General features: G+C 48.2%; 2 protein-coding genes across 2 annotated transcripts in view; one reads left to right on the top strand and one right to left on the bottom strand.

Annotated features, from left to right (window-relative positions):
• Positions 1–23258, bottom strand: part of KCNN3 (potassium calcium-activated channel subfamily N member 3) — a 99896-nt gene that overhangs the window by 42645 nt on the left and 33993 nt on the right. Inside the window, exon 3 of the mRNA XM_082202183.1 lies at positions 15737–16155. Within this exon, the coding sequence (XP_082058309.1) occupies positions 15737–16155 (419 nt within the window). The remainder of the gene's footprint in view (positions 1–15736; positions 16156–23258) is intronic.
• The window catches only part of ZBTB7B (zinc finger and BTB domain containing 7B), a 330604-nt gene that overhangs the window by 28917 nt on the left and 278429 nt on the right, over positions 1–23258 (top strand). The window lies entirely within an intron of this gene.

The following is a 23258-nucleotide window of genomic DNA, read 5'->3' on the forward strand; positions in this document are numbered from 1 at the left end:
GTGGGAATCTTTCGTTTTTCGGGGTTTTCCTTGGAGACAAAGGTTGCCAACGGGGTCATGGGGTGCTGCTCCTGGGAGGTGCCACTCGTGTTTACCTTGAGGTAACTGTGTGTCCCTTTCCTTAAATATGATAGTAAGATTCTAGTCCTCATGGTTCTGAACCGAGGGCTGATTAAAACAGGGTCTTAGGAAGCTGCCTCCAATGGGGCAGCTTCTGATGTTCTTAGCTCAGCAATTCAATGAAAACCTGGACAAGGAAACATTCTGCGCATATAAGGAGGTGCTCACTTTTTTAAATCTTCTATAGATAATTAGGGTTTTCACATTATTAAAAGAGAACGGGACCTAACAAGTCAGAAAGCCGCCATCCACCCTAATGTGACGTGGATGACTTATCTAAGACTTATCCAAAAGAGTTTTTAAAAATAAAACTTTGCTGTGATTCCCAGCACTGGGATGGCGAGGCAAGCAACAAGGTCAGGGTGAGAAGACCCGCTAGGGAGAAGACCTGCTATTATGGGCCACGTGGAAGGCACTGGCAAAGCACAAGAGCCCACCACTCATTATAAGATAAAGGAAACGTCTCCTCTCTGAAGAAGACAGACAGGAATATTGCAGATCTCTGGCTGTGTTCGTTAAGGGAATTGGAGGCAGGCAGGTGTGTGCAAGCAAGCAAGCAAGCAAACAGAGGTTTACATGGAGGAAGAGGAGGAGGAGAACAGCTCCCAGTACCTAATGAGAAAGGGCTGCATTTCCTTTGTCAAGAAGGCAGAAAAACTGACACAAGCCTTGGATGCTGGAGGAAGGCTTCACGGCCCAAGGATGCAATAAGAGCCTGGCTGCTGGATCAGTCTAAAGGTCCATCTACGCCAGCAGCCGCTTCTCCCAGAGGTCAAGCAGATGCCTCTTCCAGGAAGACCGGCAGCAGGACCAGACTGCAACGGCAGCTCTCTCCCTGGTGGTGATCCTCAGCAGCTGGCATTGCTGTTGTTGTTGTTTAGCTGTTTAATTGTGTCCGACGCTTCATGACCCCATGGACCAGAGCACGCCAGGCACTCCTGTCTTCCACTGCCTCCCGCAGTTTGGTCAGACTCATGCTGGTAGCTTCAAAAACACTGTCCAGCCATCTCGTCCTCTGTCGTCCCCTTCTCCTTGTGCCCTCCATCTTTCCCAACCTCAGGGTCTTTTCCAGGGAGTCTTCTCTTCTCACGAGGTGGCCAAAGTATTGGAGCCTCAGCTTCAGGATCTGTCCTTCCAGTGAGCACTCAGGGCTGATTTCCAGCAGAATGGAGAGGTTTGATCTTCTTGCAGTCCGTGGGACTCTCAAGAATCTCCTCCAGCACCATAATTCAAAAGCATCCATTCTTCGGCGATCAGCCTTCTTTATGGTCCAGCTCTCACTTCCATACATCACTACTGGGAAAACCATAGCTTTAACAATATGGACCTTTGCTGGCAAGGCGATGTCTCTGCTTTTTAAGATGCTGTCTAGGTTTGTCATTGCTTTTCTCCCAAGAAGCAGGTGTCTTTTAATTTCGTGGCTGCTGTCACCATCTGCAGTGATCATGGAGCCCAAGAAATTATTTGGCTTCAATTCCCCACATCTCCAGTTAAAAAGACCCCTGACGGCAGTGGAGTTCAACAGGTCAGTGGCAGAGCATCTCCTTTGCACGCGGAAGGTCCTGGGTTCAGTCCCTGATGGCATCCTTCCAGGCAAGGCTGGGAGAGAGACCCGCCTGAAACCCTGGAGAGCCACTGCCGGTCAGTGTAGACAGCATTGAACTAGATGGGCCAATGGTCCAATTTGCTATGGGGCAACTATTCAAATCCCTGTTTAAAGCAGCCCCTTGTTCAGAACCATGAGAACCGCAGTCTTGCTGTTACGTTTAAGGAAAGCACCACAGCTTGGGGGTAGGGCACTTGCCCTGCCTTCAGAAGGCCCCCAGGTTCACCCTCCAATGGCACTGGAAGGGGGAAAAAGCAGCTCACACAAATACCTACCGTATTTTTCGTTCTATAGGACGCACATTTCCCCCTCCAAAAATTAAGGGAAAATGTGTATGCGTCCTATAGAGCGAATGCAGGCTGCGCCGCTAAGCCCAAAGCCAGAACAGGAAGACGGAGCACTGCGTAGGGCTCCTTCTCACTGCTCTAGCTTGGGGACGGCTGCGCGCAAACCTCTCCAGGGCAGCGGGGTGCCTTCACCCCGCTGTCCTGCAGAAGCTAGCAAGGCTTTTCCCAAGCCAGAACAGCGAGAGGGAGGGCTCCATCTCGCTGCTCTAGCTTGGGGACGGCTGCGCGCAAACCTCTGTAGGGCAGCGGGGCGCTGCGTTCCAAAGGCTTCAGGGATCTTTGAGGCTGGCGGTGGGGGAAAGCAGCGCTTCCTTCCACCGCCAGCCCCACAAGCTCTGGTGAATTTACCTTGAACGCACCTTGCTTTAGAGGGGGAGAACAAGAAAAAAAAAATTTCCCTGTTCTCCCCCTCCTATGGTCCGGTGCGTCCAATGGAGCGAAAAATGCGGTAAATACAGACGGTCATTTACCCTCGCTATATTCAACGTGCTGCCACCTGCCTTATTGCAGGGCAGATTTGAGGGTAAACCATACGCAGAACGATTCTGCCCCTGCGGCTTGACGGAGGTAGAAACTGTCTCTCATGCCTTGTTACGCTGCCGTTTCTACGGGGATATACACTCGGTATTTCTTACCCCTGCTATGCAAAAATCTCCAAACGAATCCGAACTTCCATGTCTAAAATCCTGGGAGACGACAAGGATCCTGAGATCACGTTAAGGGTAGCCAAATTCCGTGCGATTGCCATAAAACTTAGGGAACAAGCTGTGCTATCATAATGATTAAGGTTTTAAATGATAATTTTAGGTTATATGTTAGTGACTAAGTTTTAATTTATATATATTTTTAACTGTTGCTATATCTGTATTGTCCCTGTTATAAGTAAAGGCAAAGGGACCCCTGACCATTAGGTCCAGTCGTGGCTGACTCTGGGGTTGCCGGGCTCATCACGTTTTATTGGCCAAGGGAGCCGGCGTACAGCTTCCGGGTCATGTGGCCAGCATGACTAAGCCGCTTCTGGCGTACCAGAGCAGCGCACGGAAACACCGTTTACCTTCCCGCCGGAGCGGTACCTATTTATCTACTTGCACTTTGACGTGCTTTCGAACTGCTAGGTCGGCAGGAGCAGGGACCGAGCAACGGGAGCTCACCCCATTGCGGGGATTCGAACCGCCGACCTTCTGATCGGCAAGCCCTAGGCTCTGTGGTTTAACCCACAGCGCCACCCGCGTCCCGTCCCTGTTATACCTAACTGCAAATTCAAATGTATCCCTATTGTGTTTTATGACTTCCTTGATATTGTATGTGGGCTGGACCTGTTCTGTGACCCAAATAATAAAATTCATTCAAGAGAAGCAGCTCAGTCTTAAGACTGTTTGCAGAAGAACCCAGGAAGGGTCCTGCCGGAGATGACCAATGGTCCATCTATTCCTGCTTCCTGTCCTAACAGCAGCCAACCCAATGCAAACAGAACCTGAGCTCAAGAGAGCTCTCCTCTCCTGAGCTTCCCAGCAATTGGCATTCAGAAGCACGACTGAATCATCACCGCGAATAGTCACCGGTAGCCTTATTCTCTATGGTAAGAAAAGCCCTGCGTGACATGGCTAAATAAAGGGATCTGTCGACCGCAGCATCCTGACCCCGCAATAACCGACCAGATGCCCCAGCAGGGAAGCCTGCACAACAGGACCTCCCCCTGCAAACAGTAATCAAAGGCATTCATACAAGCCCTATGAGAATGACATTCTACACCTGGCAAAACATGGAAATCCAAGCACCCCAGCTCCAAGGGGTGGGGGTAGGGGTAGCAGTTTTGTCAGTACTCTGTGCATGCTCAGGAGCTATCTGCTTCTGTGCAGCTCGTTTTCAAGTCACAGCCCTGCCTGGCATCAGAAGTGCTCTCCCGGCTTAAAACCCAGCAAGCTTAGCAGGAGTCCCTTCGGAAAGCAGCGCCGCCGCCGCCGCCCCCCCCACTCCAAAAGCAATCCTCTGTGGCTGATAGACTCTGGCTAAGCGGAGGAAAGAAACTAGGACTCAGCAGGTGGCGCCCATGAGTCAAATAAATTCCCCTTATCCATTTCAAATCAACCCACAGCCTTTGTAGAAGCAGAGAAGGAAGGATTGCTTGCCTCCCCGTCTGAAAGAGGCCCGGGGTGTAATCCTACTCACAAGTAGGCACAAGGGGGCCTCAGTTTGCTTGTTCATTTCAATGGGTCTAACTCGGAGGAGGGCTTAGCATAGGATACAACCGCTCTCTCCCCAAATATTCTGATCCCACAGGGAAGTCATTCGTTTTCCAGGGGGGAGGCGTTGATGGTTTCAAGTGTGATTGGAAATGCAGTTCCCACGACCGCTAGCCGTCCACCCTAAACCAAGCACAGAAACAAGGCAGTCCGGTGTGCGCTCTGCACATCCTCAAGAGGCGCTCACGAATAAAAAGAGAAGTCTCAAGGATGTCTGCCAGCACGTCACTGAAACCAAGCTGAGAAATAGATGACAGATATAACTTCAAAGGCGGGTGTGGAGATTATAAAACTGTTGTGGCTGGCCCTGCCTACAATCTATTATTGTTTTATTTATATTCACTGAACTGCCCACTTTTGCCCCGGTCCTGACCGTCAGTGGCATGTGGCCCCCAGAATGTTGCCCAGGTGGGAATGCAGGCCTCCGGCGCAATGGTACACTGGGCTATAGGTATCAAGTATAACAGGCATAGGCAAACTCCGGCCCCCCAGATGTTTGGGACTACAATTCCCATCAACCCTAGCTAACAGGACCAGTGGTCAGGGATGATGGGGATTGTAGTCCCAAACATCTGGAGGACCGGAGTTTGCCTATGCCTGGGGTATAACATCGAAATCATAGCCTGGGAAAAGCCCTGGAACAAAACCATAAACTTTCTGGACTGCTATTTGATAAAGGAAAGCATACAAAAAAGTCTCTATGGTTGGTATCTGACGCCCAGTCAATTGGTTAAAATGAAAAGAGAGGGTCCAAACTGTGTTGGAAATGTGAAGAGATTGAGGGATCTTTCATACATATCTAATGCTTATTTCCCCTAAATTGATTTTTGAATTTTGAATTTTATTGTTATTCATGTTTTTATCCTGTATTTAATGCTGCTTTTATAATTAAGTGTTTTAAGTTTGTTGTTAGCCGCCCTGAGCCCGGTTTTTTAACAGGGAAGGGCGGGGTATAAATAAAAAATTATTATTATTATTATACATAGGTGGTGGCAAATACTATGCCGCCAAATACTAAGAGATGGTCTATGGTGAGCTTTTTTAATTTTATTTTTTTTAAATGCATTTCCAAAGAAACCAGAAACCTTTCTATTAGCAATAATTGGTGATGAGCTCCCCTCGAGGGTACTCAATTTATTTCTTTATGCAACAGCGGCGGCTGGAATAGTGCATGCTAAAAGTTGGAAAGGAAAACAAACACCAACAAAAGAACAATGGCTGTATGAATTGACAGAAGATGCCAAACTCACGAGCACAACAGCCAAAATAAGGAATCAGGGTGGAAAACAAATGAAGGGCTAACGGGGAAACTTTTGGGGAGTCGATGCTAAATCAAAACTACAAATAGGGGTAATCCTCTGAACAACAAATACAAAGGAAGACTGGAAGGGGGAAAGTAGGGTGAATTAATATATGGATACGCAGCAATAGTGGATGTATTCCGAATGCCTTGGAAGGCTATATGGAAAGAATATTTGACAGTAAAGTATGAAAAATGGAAAATTTTAAAAAAGGGGGTGGAATGCCGCTCTTGGGCTTTGGGAAAGGTCCCCCCACCCCCGCTGCTATATATTAATAAGCAAATTCATTCCGCCAGCTGTATCCTCATGTAGCCAAAGCAGCACTAGGTACAAGAGAAACCGCAGCGGTTTGAGGGAAACCCCAAATTTTGCAACAGTACAAAAATGAAATTGGAAGGAATTCTACAAGGAGGAGAACCCCCCCTCCAAAAAAGCAAACCAATGAGGACTGAGCATGTTCAGCAGGCACAGAAGACTGATGGATTCATAGGGGAAAGAGAAGAGGATAAAATGGCAGCGATAAGTGGCTGGCACCCTGGGCAGGAACATTTCCTGCTGAAACATTTTGTTGCAGCACCCACTGCCTTTCTACCCTTTAAAAATGAGGGGCAACCAGAAAGCTGGCCAGGATCCAAGCTACTCCCCCCCCCCCAGTACACCCTATTCACAAGCCCCTTCCTACAAAGATACCAGCCCTCATGTTTTTGCACCAACAGCTGATTTTAAAGAGAATTGGGAGCTGCTTTTATACTGAGTCCATCTAGCTCCATACTGTCTACACTGACCAGCAGCAGCGCTCCAAAGTTTCAGATGAAGGGCATTCCCAGCCCTACTTAGAGATTGCTGGACCTGCAGCCAACCGACGCTCTACCGCTGAGCTAGTCATGCGCTACACTGCGTCAGAGGACCGGTCCATCCAGCTCAGCATGGTCCGCACTGACTGGCAGCAGCTCCCCGGGGTTGCAAGCAGGGTTTCCTAACCTGACCTGGAGAGGCCATTGGGGATTGAAGCTGGGATCTCCTGCAGGACCAGCTCTGCTGCTAAGCCATGATTCTGCAAGTGAGTGGGTGGGTGGGGCAATGAACGGGGGGGCGCATGCCTGGGGGGGGGCGCATAAGGAAATGTGGTGCCAGAGTGCCGGCCAGTGCCAGCCGCCTCCAGCAACTCAAAAGAGAGATCCCTTGAGCAGAACGGGGTTTTAAAAACCGATCGACACATGCCTTTTTGTCCCCGCCGCATCCCTGCTCATTCCCCATTTTCTAAATTAGAGCTACTCTGCAAGGCAGGTGATTATTCCTGGTTCTCTTCCCCGGTTGCCAGGGAGTCCCGCCTGCACCCCATGTGCGTGCTATCTGCCCCCCACTCCTCACGATTCTTCCACATGCAACTCCTGTACAAGGCTGTTTGTGAACACCAAGGCTCAGTGTGTGAGAGAGAGAAAGTGAGAGAGAGTGTTTGTACATCTCTCTCTAACTGCACATTTATTCCAAGCATGGGTGCCGGTTCCCAGCTCTGTATCTGCTGAATAATGCCATAGCACAGCGGAAGGGTATTTTTAGTAGAGGGAAAACCGCAGGCAGGAAGGGGGGGTGGCTAACTAAACCCTCTGCCTCCTCCTTCACCTGTCCTTCGAGTGGTGGTTAACTGAACCCCTTCCCTCACATACACCCATTCAAGGGGTGGTTAACTTCACCCCATCCCTCATACACTCCTCTCTGGGTAGTGGTTAAGTAACCCTTTCTCTCCCCCCCCCCAATTCGAGTGGCGGTTATCTTAACCCCTTCCCCACCACCCCACCTGTTTTCTATGCCCTCCATCTCTCTACCGTGGTACCTCAGGTTAAGTACTTAATTTGTTCCGGAGGTCTGTTCTTAACCCGAAACTGTTCTTAACCTGAAGCACCACTTTAGCTAATGGGGCCTCCAGAGCACAATTTCTGTTCTCATCCCGAAGCAAAGTTCTTAACCTGAAGCACTATTTCTGGGTTAGCAGAGTCTGTAACCTGAAGCGTATGCAGCCTGAAGCATATTTAACCCAAGGTACCACTGTATTTTCCTTTTTTAAAACACAAAACAACAGACAGTGACAGTCAGAACAGAGGCCTCCTCGACTGAGCCACCCTTGCCCTGTTTAGCAGCGCTTAGCAGATTCGTTAATTTGGGGTACCACAGCCAGGGAAGGAAACTCCCTCCCTCCCTACTCCTCCCTCTTGCTGGGTGTGGGGAGGAAGAGGGGAGGACAACCAAGGAAACAAACAAGATTGGGTGTCCACAGAGAGCAGATGATATCTGCACTTGGCACCGGCGGCCAAATTTCTGTTCCGTCCCTTTGGGAGTTTTTTATTTGGGGGAGTCTGGTTGGAGGCCAGTTGTTGCTCTCATGTGAGCTGTTCCTGCTTTCGGTGAAAACATCTGGACCCTTGGCGTGCGCATGCATATTCTCACACACATGCACACTGTCACCCGACAAACGGTTTCTCTCCACACTGCGTGTTGAGTGGGTGAGGGTTCCTTTCCAAGGAAAAAGAGCAAGGATTCTGCATGCTAGACTCCTAGAGCTAGGCTGTCCACACATCCCTTTGCAAAGAGGAAGAGATGAGGGTCAAGTTAAACACCACCCCTCCCCTACCGCTGAACAGATCGACCCCTTGCAAGCAGAGAAACAGAGGTAGAAAGGGGTGTCTGTGTTTAACTTGACCCTTTCCTTGCAGCTGCATCTCTACCTGTGGTACGACATCTGACTTGCGTGCAAAAGGTCCTTGCATGGGGGAAAATCCCCAGCATTGTCACGTAGGGCTGGGAAGTGTCCCTGCCTGGAACCCTGGAGAGACGCTGCCAGTCAGTGTGGACAATGCTGAGTTGGGTGGACTCAGTAGAAGGCAGATCCCTATGTTCCTCAGAAGGGATGTAGTTCACTGGTGGAGCATCTGCTTCCTACCAGGTGTAGTCCTGATTGAAGATTGCTGTTTGTTCACCATCAGGAATGAAGCCTAAATGGGCGTCCTAAATGGGACGCGGGTGGCGCTGTGGGTTAAACCACAGAGCCTAGGACTTGCCGATCAGAAGGTCCGTGGTTCGAATCCCCGCGACGGCGTGAGCTCCCGTTGCTCGGTCCCTGCTCCTGCCAACCTAGCAGTTCAAAAGCACCTCAAAGTGCAAGTAGATAAATAGGTACCACTCTGGTGGGAAGGTAAACGGCGTTTCCGTACGCTGCTCTGGTTCACCAGAAGCGGCTTAAGTCATGCTGGCCACATGACCCGGAAGCTGTATGCCGGCTCCCTCGGCCAATAAAGCGAGATGAGCGCCGCAACCCCAGAGTCAGTCACGACTGGACCTCATGGTCAGGGGTCCCTTTACCTTTAACAACAACAACAACAACAACACATGCCCATGAACTGCATCTGCGAAATGACTGTTGTGTTGATGTTGACCCTTAAGGAGCTTCCTAAGAACCTAGATCAGCTCTTCTAGATTAGGCCAATGGCCAATCTAGTCCCAGCATCCAGTTCTCCCAGTGGCCAACCAGTTGCCTCTTGGAAAGCCTGCAAGCAGGACATGAGCACAACACACACCCCACCTGCAATGCCCAGCATACCACTGCCTCTTACAGCGCAGGTAGACATTATCCACTGGGGAGCTAGCATGGTGTGGTGGTTACAGCATCAGACTAGAATCAGAGTTGGAAGGGACCCTAAGTATAATCTCATCCGACCCCCTGCAATGCAGGAATATGCAGCTGCCTCCTGCGGGGATCGAACCCGCAACCTCAACGGTATCAGCACCACGCTCAAACCAACTGAGCTATCCAACCTGACTAGGACCCGGGAGACCAGGGTTCAAACCTTCATCTCATCCACAAAAGTTCGCTGGGCGTAACTTTAAGACAGTCCCTGTGCCCTCTCAGCCTAACCTACCTCAAAGGGTTGTCATAGAGATTAAATGAGAAGGGGGAGAGCCACGTAGGCCACCTCAAGCTCTTTGCAGAAAAAAGGCAGGGTACAGATTAGATCGATAGATAGATAGATAGATAGATAGATAGATAGATAGATAGATAGAGTGGTACCTCGGGTTACATACGCTTCAGGTTACAGACTCTGCTAACCCAGAAATATTACCTCGGGTTAAGAACTTTGCCTCAGGATGAAAACAAAAATTGTGCTGCGGCGGCAGCGGGGGGCCCCATTAGCTAAAGTGGTGCTTCAGGTTAAGAACAGTTTCAAGTTAAGAACGGACCTCCGGAACGATTTAAGTACTTAACCCGAGGTACCACTGTAGATAGATAGATAGATAGATAGATAGATAGATAGATAGATAGATGGATAGATGATGATAGATAGATAGATAGATATAGATAGATAGATAGATAGATGGATAGATGATAGATAGATAGATAGATAGATAGATAGATAGATAGATAGATGATGGATAGATAGATAGATGATAGATAGATGATAGATAGAGATATAGATATAGATAGATAGAATGTGGAGAATGAATCGTTTTTCTTCTTCTTCTTAAACGCACACACGTGGAATTATGGTGGACCGGATTACTCAGTGTGGAAGGCGAAGGGGGAGTAAAAGAAGCTGGCAGCTAGAGAATTGTTGGCATCTGGCGTTCCGCAGGGCACCCGCTGGCATCCTGCCAACCTCCCCCACCTTGGCAAAGATCCGCCGCTCGCTGAGTCTTTCATTCTTCTCTCCCTTCTCCATCCACTTCCCAGGGAGCCTGGCTGCTAGGGAGCCTGGCAACAGGGGTATATTCCACCCTCTAAGCCGCTCCCATCGCTTGCCAGGCACTAATGAGGTCGTGGGCGTTTGGGGTGGGGGCAAGGCTTAGTCAGTCCTTTCCCTTAATTATTATTTTTGCAGGAATGCCCACCAGTGGTGACTCTTCCTTGGCACCCAGCCTCGCAAACGGTTGGGAGACTGGCACACACAATCTCGCATCTTTGGGAGGTTTTTGGTTTTTTGTCTTCTTCAACTGCGGGTTGACTTTTGCCCGTGGCAACAGGTCTTTTTTGGGTGGGTGGGTGGCTGAGGTTTTCTGGGGACGGGTGAAAAGAGCAGAAACGCAGTTGCCGCTTTAAACCGATCCCCTGTCAAAACGTGAACCAGGCTGACGGCTGAAGGCGGGGGTCGCCTGACTCGTGCTCTGCTCGCCAGAGGCCTCTCCTGCCAATCGGAGGCAGCTGGTTCGTCCTGAGTCATCTGTCGCCGGGCAATGCCACCTCTCTCTGTGGCAGAGGTTTTGTGACAGGAAGGTCCGGCCAACAAATGCTACCCAATTTTGGCTGGGGAACCGATGGGCCCATGAGTGGTTGACGGAGAAAAGGAGCTGAATCTGAATAAACACAAATGTCATTGGACTCAGTGGCGTAGCGTGGGGGGTGCCAGGGGTGCCGGCCGCACCGGGCGCAACATTGGGGGGGGGCGCGTTTGGCCGGCCCTTCGCAAGACGAAAGTCCATAGGGAAATCTCCGGGACAGCGGGGAAGCGCAGCGCGTCTTCCCCACTGTCCTCAGACCTCCTCCGAAGGCTGGCGGTGGGGCGAAGAGACCTCCTCCCGCCGCCAGGCTTCGGAAGGATGCTCCGAAGCCTGGCGGTGGGGCGGAGAGACCTTCTCCCCGCGCCAGCCTTCGGATGTCAGTCCTGAAGACTTGTGGTGGGAGCAGTGGCGTAGCGTGGGGGGTGCACCTGGCGCAACATCTGGGGGGGGGGCGCAGAAGAGACTCGAGTGCTAAAATCCACAGGTTAGGGGGCGCAAATTACTTGCCTTGCCTCGGGTGCTGAGAACCTACGCTACGCCACTGATTGGACTCCAACTCCTGCCAACCTCTAGCCAGCACTGACAAGGGTCAGGTATAATCAGAGTTGCAGTCTGAAACACCAAGTTGGCTACCCTTGACCTGCACTGACTTGACAGCTGCTCTCCAGAGCTTTCCCAAACAGGAGTCTTTTCCAGCCCAATCTGGGAATGCTGGGCATTGGGCATGGGACCAGCTTTAACCACTCTCAATTCCAACCTGATACAGTGGTACCTCGGGTTAAGTACTTAATTCGTTCTGGAGGTCCGTTCTTAACCTGAAACTGTTCTTAACCTGAAGCACCACTTTAGCTAATGGGGCCTCCTGCTGCCGCCAGAGCACGATTTCTGTTCTCATCCTGGAGCAAAGTTCTTAACTCGAGGTAATATTTCTGGGTTAGTGGAGTCTGTAACCTGAAGTGTATGTAATGTGAAGCGTATGTAACCTGAGGTACCACTGTAATTGCCACCTGCCCAGATTTTAACTTGACTGAATTAATTTTGAGATGTATTTTAATTAACAATGTCTGTTTTTATGCATATTGTGTTGTTTTTATGATGTTAGCTGCTCTGAGCATGGCTCAGCTGGGGAGGGGGGGTTACAAATAAAAATTGATGATGATGATGATGATGATTTCCACAATGGTTGTGCTCTACCTCCCAAACTTGTACTTGATACATTGTATGTGGAGAGATGATTTCCAGAGCCCATGGGTAAAAAATTTACAGCTGAAAATAACGGCAATGGGAATCTCCCCATCCAAATTACTAGCGCAGGATATAGTCCCAGCTAAAAGAACAGTAACCTGTAAGCTAGAGGAGATGGACTTACAGCAGAAAATGATCTTGGGCAATGGTACCTGCTCACCTCTAAATCTTGGTTTATTACCCCTCTTAAGGCTCCCAAACTATTTGAATTCCTTAACTTCCTCAGCTCATAGATATGTCTTTGTAAAGGCAAGATTCAACACCTTTCCATCGAACGTGCTGAGAAATAGATTCTCCAATGGACAGATATCGCTCTTATGTGATTGTAATAGTGGGGCACCCGAATCGTTGCATCACATAATTTTTGACTGTGCTTTTCACTTACCGGCCAGGAGCAAGTTTCTTGCTCAATATCTTAAGGGAATTGCCGATGATACGATTGAAGCCAAACTGAGATACCTACTAATTGATGATGACCCCCTAAAATCACTCATGGTTGCCAGATTCCTGATCAGCGTCCTATCCCTAAAGAAGAGAAACGGTCTCCTGTGTGATTCGGACAACCCCTTTAAACCATGACCTGTGTTTTAGGTGATATCACCATTGTTTTAAACCATGATCTATGTTTTAGGCGATATCACCATTGATATCCCTGATTAATTTATGAGCAGAGGGCGATGTATAGGTTACAAAATTATTGTAATGTATGATGGTGGGTTCTGTTTGTATGATGGTGGTTTTTGTTTTTGTTTTGCTTCGGTTACTGTTTGTCTTTTGTAAGTTTTGGCGATTTTAAATTTGGAGGTTTAAGTATAATATGTCGGTATGGGAAACTGTCGTGTAATGGGCCAATGGCCGTAATAAAGATCAATCAATCAATGGTTGTGCTCTGCCTCCACAGTCAGAGACAGCCGTGCTTCGGAATAAGGAAAAAAGGTAAAGGTAAAGGACCCCTGGATGGGTTAAGCCCAGTCAAAGGCAACTATGGGGTTCTGGCGCTCATCTCGCTTTCAGGCCGAGGGAGCCGGCGTTTGTCCACAGACAGCTTTCCGGGTCATGTGCCCAGCATGACTAAACCACTTCTGGCACAGCAGAACATCGTGACGAAAACCAGACCACACGGAAATGCAGTTTACCTTCCCGCCAGAGCGGTACCTATTTATCTACTTGCACTGGCGTGCTTTCGAACTGCTAGGTTGGCAGGAGCTGGGACAGAGCAACAGGAGCTCACTTTGTCCCGGGGATTCGAACCGCCGACCTTCCAATCGGCAAGCCCAAGAAGCTGGTGGAAGCCACAGAAGTGCAAAGTGTTATTGTATTCGGGTTCGGCTTGCATGTTTCCCCCGAGCATGCGTTTGGCCACTGTGAGAACAGTGGACTATATGGGCTTTGAGTTCTTCTTAGGTTCTTTTGCATGCAAGCGCTCTACCCATGAACCACAGCTCTTCCTTTCCATGCCCTTATCCCTTTGTGAGTAGCAAAAAAAACCCAGCAGAACTTATGCAAAGCAACGAAACAAAGGGAGTGCACAAATGTTGCCTTTTTGTAGTTGCTGGGTGGCAGAGCTGCATGCTGGCACACACAAAACCATATCAATAAAGCACTGGTACTAGCCATGGCTTTCCCCAGAGAACCCTGGGAATCCTGGGGCTTGGGTGGCGCTGTGGGTTAAACCACAGAGCCTAGGGCTTGCCGATCAGAAGGTCGGCGGTTCGAATCCCCGCGACGGGGTGAGCTCCCGTTGCTCGGTCCCTGCTCCTGCCAACCTAGCAGTTCGAAAGCACGTCAAAGTGCAAGTAGATAAATAGGTACTGCTCTGGCGGGAAAGTAAACGGCGTTTCCGTGCGCTGCTCTGGTTCACCAGAAGCAGCTTAGTCATGCTGGCCACATGACCCGAAAGCTGTATGCCAGCTCCCTCAGCCAATAAAGCAAGATGAGTGCCGCAACCCCAGAGTCGGTCACGACTGGACCTAATGGTCAGGGGTCCTTTTACCTTCACCTTACTAGTCATGGCTTCCCCCAAAGAATCCTGGGAACTGTGGTTTGCTAAAAGTGCTGAGAGTTGTTGGGAGACCTCTGTATTCCCCTCACAGAAATACAATTCACAGTGGTTTAACAATCAAGCCTTCCTCCCAGAGAATTCTGGGAACTGTAGTTCTGGGACAGGAGTACGGATCTCCTGACAACTCGCAGCATCCTTAACAAACTACAGCTCCCAGGATTCTACAGGAAAAGCCACGACAAAGTGCTATCATAAGAGTTTCAGGTGCCTAGGGCAGGCGAGTAAGCCCCCCGTCGGCACTACGCATTCAAAGCAGTACCGTACTACTTTGAACAATCACGGCTTCACCGAAAGCACCATGGGAGCTGTTGTTTGTCAAGGGAGGGTTAGGAGGCCCCTTATCCCCCACACACCTGAGCTACAATTCCCAGAGTTCCCTGGGAAGAAGGACGGGTGGTTAAAACCACTCTAGGAACTGCCACTCTGTGAAGGGAATAGGGAACTCTCAGTGCCCTTAACAAATGGCAGTTCCCCAAAATCCTTGTGAGAAACAATGGCTGTCAATGTGCCTGAATTGTATAGTGCAGAATGGCCCAGGTTGCAGAGGAATGATTTACCAACATCCATCTTTCTAGCTCATAGAATAACCTTTCCCCTCCTCACACAAATATAGGCCCTTGGCAGGAGTGGTCGCACCTATAGGCCTCCAAATTTCACTGGATTCCAACTCCCATCAGCCCCAGGCAGCACGGCCTATAGACAGGGGTGATGGGAGTTGTAGTTCATTGAATATTCCTGGATTCCAATTCCCATAAGCCCCAGACAGCACGGCCAATAGACAGGGATGATGGGAGTCGTAGTTCAATGAATATTCCTGGATTCCAACTCCCATCAGCCCCAGACAGCAAGGCCAATAAACAGGGATGATGGGAGTTGTAGTTCAATGAATATTCCTGGATCCCAACTCCCATCAGCCCCAGACAGCACGGCCAATAGACAGGGATGATGGGAGTTGTAGTTCAATGAATATTCCTGGATTCCAACTCCAATAAGTCCCAGACAGCATGGCCAATAGACAGGGATGATGGGAGTTGTAGTTCAACGAATATTCCTGGGTCCCAACTTCCATAAGTCCCAGACAGCACGGCCAATAGACAGGGATGATGGGAGTTGTAGTTCATTGAATATTCCTGGATTCCAACTCCCATAAGTCCCAGACAGCACGGCCAATAGACAGGGGTGATGGGAGTTGTAGTTCAACGAATATTCCTGGGTCCCAACTCCCATCAGCCCCAGACAGCACGGTCAATAGACAGGGATGATGGGAGTTGTAGTTCAATGAATATTCCTGGATCCCAACTCCCATCAGCCCCAGGCAGCATGGCCAATACACAGGGATGATGGGAGTTGTAGTTCATTGAATATTCCTGGATCCCAATTCCAATAAGTCCCAGACAGCACGGCCAAGAGACAGGGGTGATGGGAGTTGTAGTTCAATGAATATTCCTGGATCCCAACTCCCATCAGCCCCCAGCCGGACACACACAAGAGGCACCTCCCTACGGCACACCCCCTGCGTCTCCGTGCGCGACTCGCGAGCTCACCTCTCACACACACGCACCGTCCAGGCAGCAATGATCCACAAGGAGATGCTGAAGACCAGGAGGACAGTCCCGGGGCAGATTGTCATGAGGGTCTTCATGACGAAGCGAGTGTTGAAGTTGATCTTGTTGAGGGCCCCGATGCTGCGGGACGAAGCGTCCGTGAAGAGTTTGCTGTGCAATAGCATGACCCGGGCGATCAAGTAGAGACGCAGGAACATGGGGATGGAGAGGATAATGTCCACGTCCGCCTCCGCCCGCGAAGGCGTGTACGAGAAGGCCAGTCGGGCCGTCCAAAAAAACTTGTACTCCCCAGGGATGGGGTGAATGGCGCACACCAACATCTCCAGGCTGATGTAGAGGATACGTTCGTAGGTCATGGCGATCCGCCAGTCGTCGGCACCATTGTCGATCACGAAGAGCTGGCGGGGGGGGAGGGAAGGGAGAAAACGGCAAGGGTTAGAAGAGATGGGGCTGGCAGCAGAATGTCATCGCAGTATGGGGCATCCTGTAAAAGGATGTCTGCCAGTCACCCAGCCGTGCCCCACTCCACGATACTCCATTCCGTCCTCCCCCAGTTTCTCCCCAGCAGATACTTAACATTCAATGGACATTGAGAATGATGAATCCTCACTGAGTTTAGGATTTTTTTCCACGAAAAGTTTTTTCCGCTTTCTCTCTCTCTCTCTTTTGTTCTTCTGGGGATTCCCTCAAGATGTGTCAATACCTCCCTTTTGTGAGTGGATAGGTTCAAGCAGTGGTTTTTTTCGGGGGGGGGGGTATGCAGGGGTAAGCATTCCCCCCTAAATTTTTTGTGACTTTTTCTACTTTTGTCCATTTGCTGTATTTGTTTCTCCCAATTTGGACTATAAAATGCTGATTTTCTTGAGTCAAAATGAGAACATCCCTAAACATTTTTTAAGAAAAAAAGCACTGGGGTCAACCTTAAGTGACCTTAACTTGGGGCTATACTGGATAATTATTGTTATTGTTATTTACACTTTTTCTATACTGCCCCACATATACATATATATACATTCATATATATGTATATATGTGTATGTGTGGGTGCATGTAAGTGTATATGTATATGTATATGTATATGTATATGTATGTATGTATGTATATGTATATATGTACACACAAACACAGTACTCTCATTTTCCTACTCATATTGAAATACTGCCCCTCAATGAGGCCAAACTTAGATTCACAAAATGTTTAGGGGCATGTGTACCCCCAGAAAAAAAGGTGTGTGTGTGTGTGTGTGTAATTCTAAGCAATGTACCGACTAAAGCAACAACAGACAACCAAAGCAACAAGTATTAAAAATTGCATAGTTAGCTTATAAAAATGTTACAAAATTACAAATAGTAATTACAAAATGACTAATAAATATAAACCAATATTCAGTTATTGACTTTGGACGCACCTTCCCTCTCAGCCTCCTGGCTGTCACTCATAGCCCCCCCCCATCTACCACCCCCCGCTCTCCGCAGAACCCTCAAAACTGCCCATATCTGTGTCCCATTCAGCAGGCAGCCACACAGTCCATACCCAGTCCCAAGTACCAAAGTTTGGCGTGTTTCCTAGCGGATACTGAAGAAGATGGAAAGAAAAGACACCCTTTCCAACTCACAGTTCTCTCTCCGGCCTCTGCCCCCTTCTTCTTCACCTCAATAGTCTTTACTTGTCCATTTCCTGGAGACATCGGGCCGGAGGACCAGTGTGAGAAACAGGATGTAGGGCAAGAGACAGCGGGGACTCGATTCAAGTGGGCTCTTAGGCAACCTTTGTCCCCACAGAGCAGGGAGAATAACTGCTGGCCAATAAGGTGGAGATCTTCCATTGTGTGTATAGGAAACCAATGCTTAATTACAACCTGCGTTTCTCACAGATAATCATGTTAATACACCTGCAGGAAATATTCCCCACTGGAGAGGAGGGGGGGAGTCGAGATTTCCTGCAGGTATATTAATGGGATTGTGTGTGGGAAATGCAGACTATTATTTCCCACCCTCTGCCATCATCGTGACCAAGAGTCGCGTCTGGGCTCCCTGCTTGGGAAGTTTTCGTGCCTGCCTATCTGCAAGGCAGCTGTAGTCTATTTAAAGGGAGCCAGAGGCCTTGGGCCAACCGCCAGCCAGCAACTCAGCCCTTCCTGCCTGGGGCTCCATTACATACACACAGAAACCTACAGGGGGGGGGAATGCCATTGATCTCTCTTGACATCCGTCCTCCATCTACCACAAACAACAGAATGGATCTATTTCTCGGAGACGGGCTCTCTCCTACCCCACCCAACAACTTGTGAGCGTTGCCACCAGGTTTCCATGGCAACCCCATCCTAAGTCCAGAGGTACCTAATTAGTCTTCCCTGATGCTAAGTTGGCAGCAGGGGAAGAGGGAGCAGAGTGGAAGGCCACATCTACAACATTCATTTAAAGCACTATGATACCTCATGGCTTCCCCCAAAGGATTCTGGGAGCTGTAGTTTAAAGGTGCCAAGAAATATTTAGGGACCCCCCCCCACTCTGTTCCTCTCCTAAAGCTATAGTCCCCAGAGAGGTTAAATCATAGATCTTCTCTTCATCCCAGATAACTCTGGGAGTTGGGGCTCTCCTAATCTGAAAGAACGCCAACTCCCAGAATTCTCTGGGGGCAGCCATAGCTGTTAAGGGTGCGGAAATTTGTCGCGAGGCCCCAATAGGCCCCATCATAGAGCTATCGCTTCCATAATTGTTTAACAATTAGTCCCTCTTCACAGAGAACTCTGGGAAATGTAGTTCTGGGAGAGGAACAGGGCTTTTTTAACGACTCTCTGCAAGCGTAAGGAAAGGCAGCTCCCAGAATTCTCTGGGGGGAACTATGACTGTTTACAGGAGCATTACAGTGCTTTTAAAGTGTATGGAGCAAATGTTGCATTATAATGCACATACATATTTTCTGGTTAGGTTAAAAGTTGCCTTCCAAGGAAGGCCAGGTAGAGCTAGGCCCTCTGTCAAGGGTCGCTAAGGCTTTCTTCCTGAGCTGTGAGCTGCTTGGGCTCCCTGGCTTCCACCCCACCAGCCACTACTGGCTCAAACTAAACAAGGGTGTCTCTGGACTTCAAATTCAGACTCATACAACAAAAAAAGAATATTTAGAACTTTCTGGACTCCTTTACCCTTGTTTATGAAAAGACTACCTAAGATATCTAGCTGATGGAGATGTCACAGGGATAATGCTTCTCTAAAACATACTTTTTTACAATGTCCCATATTGATAAATGTGGGAAGGTAATAGAGACGATCAACACGACCCGTACGGAATAATCTTAAATTTGCAGAGGAAAACATCCTTTCGAATTATACACCCAATACATGGAACCTAAACAAAGGGACAATATGAAAGGACTCTCCTTACTACGGCAAAAAGACAAGTATTGATGAACAGGGAAAATAAAAAATGCAGTTCCATTTAACAAATGGATTGAAGGTATGTACAAACTCACTACACATGAACAAGTTGCGGACAAATGTAGACCTTCCATGGACAAATTCAGAGATAAATGCCGTATTAGGTTAAGGTCTGCTTAACTACGATAACATTTTTTTGGTAATGTATATATTCACCTTTCTCTGTGTGGGTCAAGTTAAGATTTACCTGTGAAAAAGGACTTTGTATTACAGTGGTACCTCGGGTTAAGAACTTAATTCGTTCTGGAGGTCTGTTCTTAACCTGAAACTGTTCTTAACCTGAGGTACCACTTTAGCTAGTGGGGCCTCCTGCTGCCGCCACGCTGCCAAAGCACAATTTCTGTTCTCATCCTGAAGCAAAGTTCATAACCCAAGGTAATATTTCTGGGTTAGTGGAGTCTGTAACCTGAAGCATCTGTAACCCGAGGTACCACTGCACTCTTTCCCCTCCCCACTTCATATTTGTTTAGATTAGTTTGGTTTTATATTGTATTTTGTTTTTTGAAAATCTTATTAAGGGGGGAGGTGATTATTATTATTAATAATAACAACAATAACAATAACAACAACAACAACAATAACAACAACAACAACAACAACACCAATCAAATCAAGGACAATTGGGCATCCTCATGCCCACACCAACAACCTTTTCCCTCCTCTCTCGTTGCATAAATAAAAACAAGCGGTATAAATAAATACACACCACACTCCATGCCAGAAGCTTAAATGCCTGGCTTTCCCAACCACAAACACTCCCTTTTTAAGTCTCTCTTGGGGCTGTGGTGGGATTGCATTGCGATTCAGAGAGGAAACCCATTTGGAATTGCCCAGAGTGAAATGCTAATTAATGAAAGAGCGAGGGATGCTGCTGTCATGCACAGAGAGGATTCCCTTGCATGTTAAAGGAGCTGTAAGGCAGGCAGGTGTTAACTCCAGAATCTGCCACTCATTGCCAGGGACAGCTCACCCCAGAAATATTTGCCGCTAAGTAGCAGTTACTGAAAATGACAAGTAGAGAGAACACTATCGAACTCAGGTCCTGTTTGTGGGCGTCGCACGGGAGCATCTGCTTGACCAATGGGAGAACAGGATGCTGGACTAGGCGGGCCTTTGGCCTGAGATTATCAAGGAAATATCATAGAATCCTAGAGTCGGAAGGGACCACAAGGGTCATCTAGTCCTACCCCCTGAAATGCAGGAATCTTTTGTCCAACACCTGATCCAGCAGGGCTCTTTCGATGTTCTTAACGTTTGAACTTGAACTGAATTTATTACGGTCCCAGACCAGACTCACATACCGCACTAAACAAATCAGAAACACAATAAAATTAAGTTTAAGTTATCAATCAATATACAGTGGTGCCTCGCAAGACGAAAAGAATCCGTTCCGTGAGTCTCTTTGTCTTGCGGTTTTTTCGCCTTGAGAAGCAAGCCCATTAGCGGCTTAGCGCTATTAGCGGCTTAGCGGATCAGCTGTTAAGCGGCTTAGCGGATCAGCTGTTAAGCGGCTTAGCAGATCAGCTGTTAAGCGGCTTAGCGGCTTAGGATCAGCTGATAAGCGGCTTAGTGGCTTGGGAAAAGGGGAGAGGGGGAAAAAACCGCAGAAACTCACAAGACATTTTCGTCTTGCGAAGCAAGCCCATCGGAAATTCGTTTTTGCGAAGCACCTCCAAAACGGAAAACCCTTTCGTCTAGCGGGTTTTCCGTCTTGCGAGGCATTTGTCTTGCGGGGCACCACTGTAACGATAAACAATACAGTTATGGCAGCGGTTAAAATATGGTTTAAGTCTTAATCTCTACAATATTCTCTATAATTTGCTTCTAAGGCCTTAGTCTTTATAATAGCACAACTTGTTCTCTGATGTTTATACTAAATCTAATGGGTGGGAGGGGAGAGTCCTGATCCCACACACTTTACATGCCGCGCTGAAGTAGGGGGCACCCAACAAATAGTTATGGGGTTTAAATTCAGTTTCAGCTTTGGCCCAAATTAAACCCAGCATCCTCTGACTGAGGCTCAGAGCTCCTATTTTTGCCCCCACCCCCTCTGCTGGGAGCCCAAACTCAACCCTGACTAACCCCACCTTCTCACAAACAAACCCAGTCACCAAACAACCCACTTGACTTTTATTCATTTACAGTGGTACCTCCGTTCACAAACAGTCCTGTTTACGAACTATTCGGTTTATGAACTCCGCAAAACTGGAAGTAGTGCCCCAGTTTGCAAAACTTACCTCGGTCTACAAATGGAAGCCAAACAGTGGAAGGGCACCGGCGGCGGGAGGCCTCACTAGGGAAAGCATGCCTCGTTTTAAGAACGGATTTGGTTTAAGAATGGACTTCAGGGACAGATGAAGTTTGTAAACCGAGGTACCACTGTATTTCATAAAATTAATATGCCACTTGATTGTGTGTGTTGTTGCTTTTTAAAAAAACAAACAAACCCAAAGTGGTATACAATCAATGTTGTACAATGAGATTATCTGTAAACGTTGAAAAACAACAATTGAAAACCCTTTTTAAAAGTTAAAGTCAACGATGAGCTAAAAACCAGGTGCAAACCTCTATCTCCATGCTCTACATGTCTGGATGGGCTTTTGCTTTACGGAAAAAAAACGTTTTTAGTAGGTGACAAAAAGAGTACAGCCTGGTGTCAATCGGCCGGGAGTTCCAAAGTGCAGGTGCAGCCACACTAAAAGATCAACTGCTTACAAAAGTGGAACGCATCCCTTGCATGAGCAAAACGGGACTTTGGAGAAGCAAAAGGCTGTATTTAATTCTACTAAGCTTTGGTGAGATTAAGCTCAACCTAACAATGAGGTGGGACATGGGTGGCGCTGTGGGTTAAACCACAGAGCCTAGGACTTGCCAATCAGAAGGTCGGCGGTTCGAATCCCCATGACGGGGTGAGCTCCCGTTGCTCGGTCCCTGCTCCTGCCAACCTAGCAGTTCGAAAGCACGTCAAAGTGCAAGTAGATAAACAGGCACCCTTCCGGCGGGAAGGTAAACGGCGTTTCCGTACACTGCTGTGGTTTGCCAGAAGCGGCTTAGACATGCTGGCCACATGACCCAGAAGCTGTACGCCGGCTCCCTCGGCCAATAAAGCGAGATGAGCACTGCAACCCCAGAGTCGGCCACGACTGGACCTAATGGTCAGGGGTCCCTTTACCTTTAACAATGAGGTAATTGTGTCTTGTTGTTTATTTTGTGTTTTTGTACAGTGGTACCTTGGGTTACAGACGCTTCAGGTTACAGATGCTTCAGGTTACAGACCCCGCTAACCCAGAAATAGTACCTCGGGTTAAGAACTTTGCTTCAGGATGAGAACAGAAATTGCGCAGCAGCGGCGAGGCAGTGGCAGCGTGAGGTCCCGTTAGCTAAAGTGGTGCTTCAGGTTAAGAGCAGTTTCAGGTTAAGAACGGACCTCCGGAACGAATTAAGTTCTTAACCCAAGGTACCACTGTATTGTGATTTTACGTTGTGAACTGCCCTGAGACCTGTGGGTATACAAATTTAATCAACAGCAGCAGCAACAGCAACACCACTTCTGGAGTTTGGAGAGGACCAGCAAGCATAGATGAGGTTAGGCAAGCTTGCAGACTTTTAATGACCCGCCACCTTTCCAAAGCTAATCCTTGGCTTTGTGCAAAGCCCAGAGTCTGGAAACACACAGCTTCCTAACCCAGCCCTTGAAGACAGATAAAAGTAACTGTCTGAGCAGGATTCACAGAAGTTGGCAAAGAAGACAAGATGAAATTGCTTCTCGCAGTGGACATCTGTCACCAGAAACTTCCCTAGTGCAAACTAACACATCTTAAAAGGTAGCACAGTTCACACATAGGAAACTGCCTTATAATTTCCGCAGACCCCTGGGCCCACCTAGCTTCCCCCCCCCATATAATCTTTATTAGTTTTACAAATTTCATATTACATATACATATTCTATTACATTTTACATTTGGACTTGCTCCTAAGAGAAGACTTCCCTCCTTCCTTCTTCTGACTTCTTTATATCGCCTCTAAATTTTTTGCATTGTCTTTATTCATTTTATATATAGTTGGAG

This window comes from Podarcis vaucheri (assembly GCF_965113315.1).
Source record: "Podarcis vaucheri genome assembly, chromosome: 16".
Lineage (NCBI taxonomy): Eukaryota > Metazoa > Chordata > Lepidosauria > Squamata > Lacertidae > Podarcis > Podarcis vaucheri.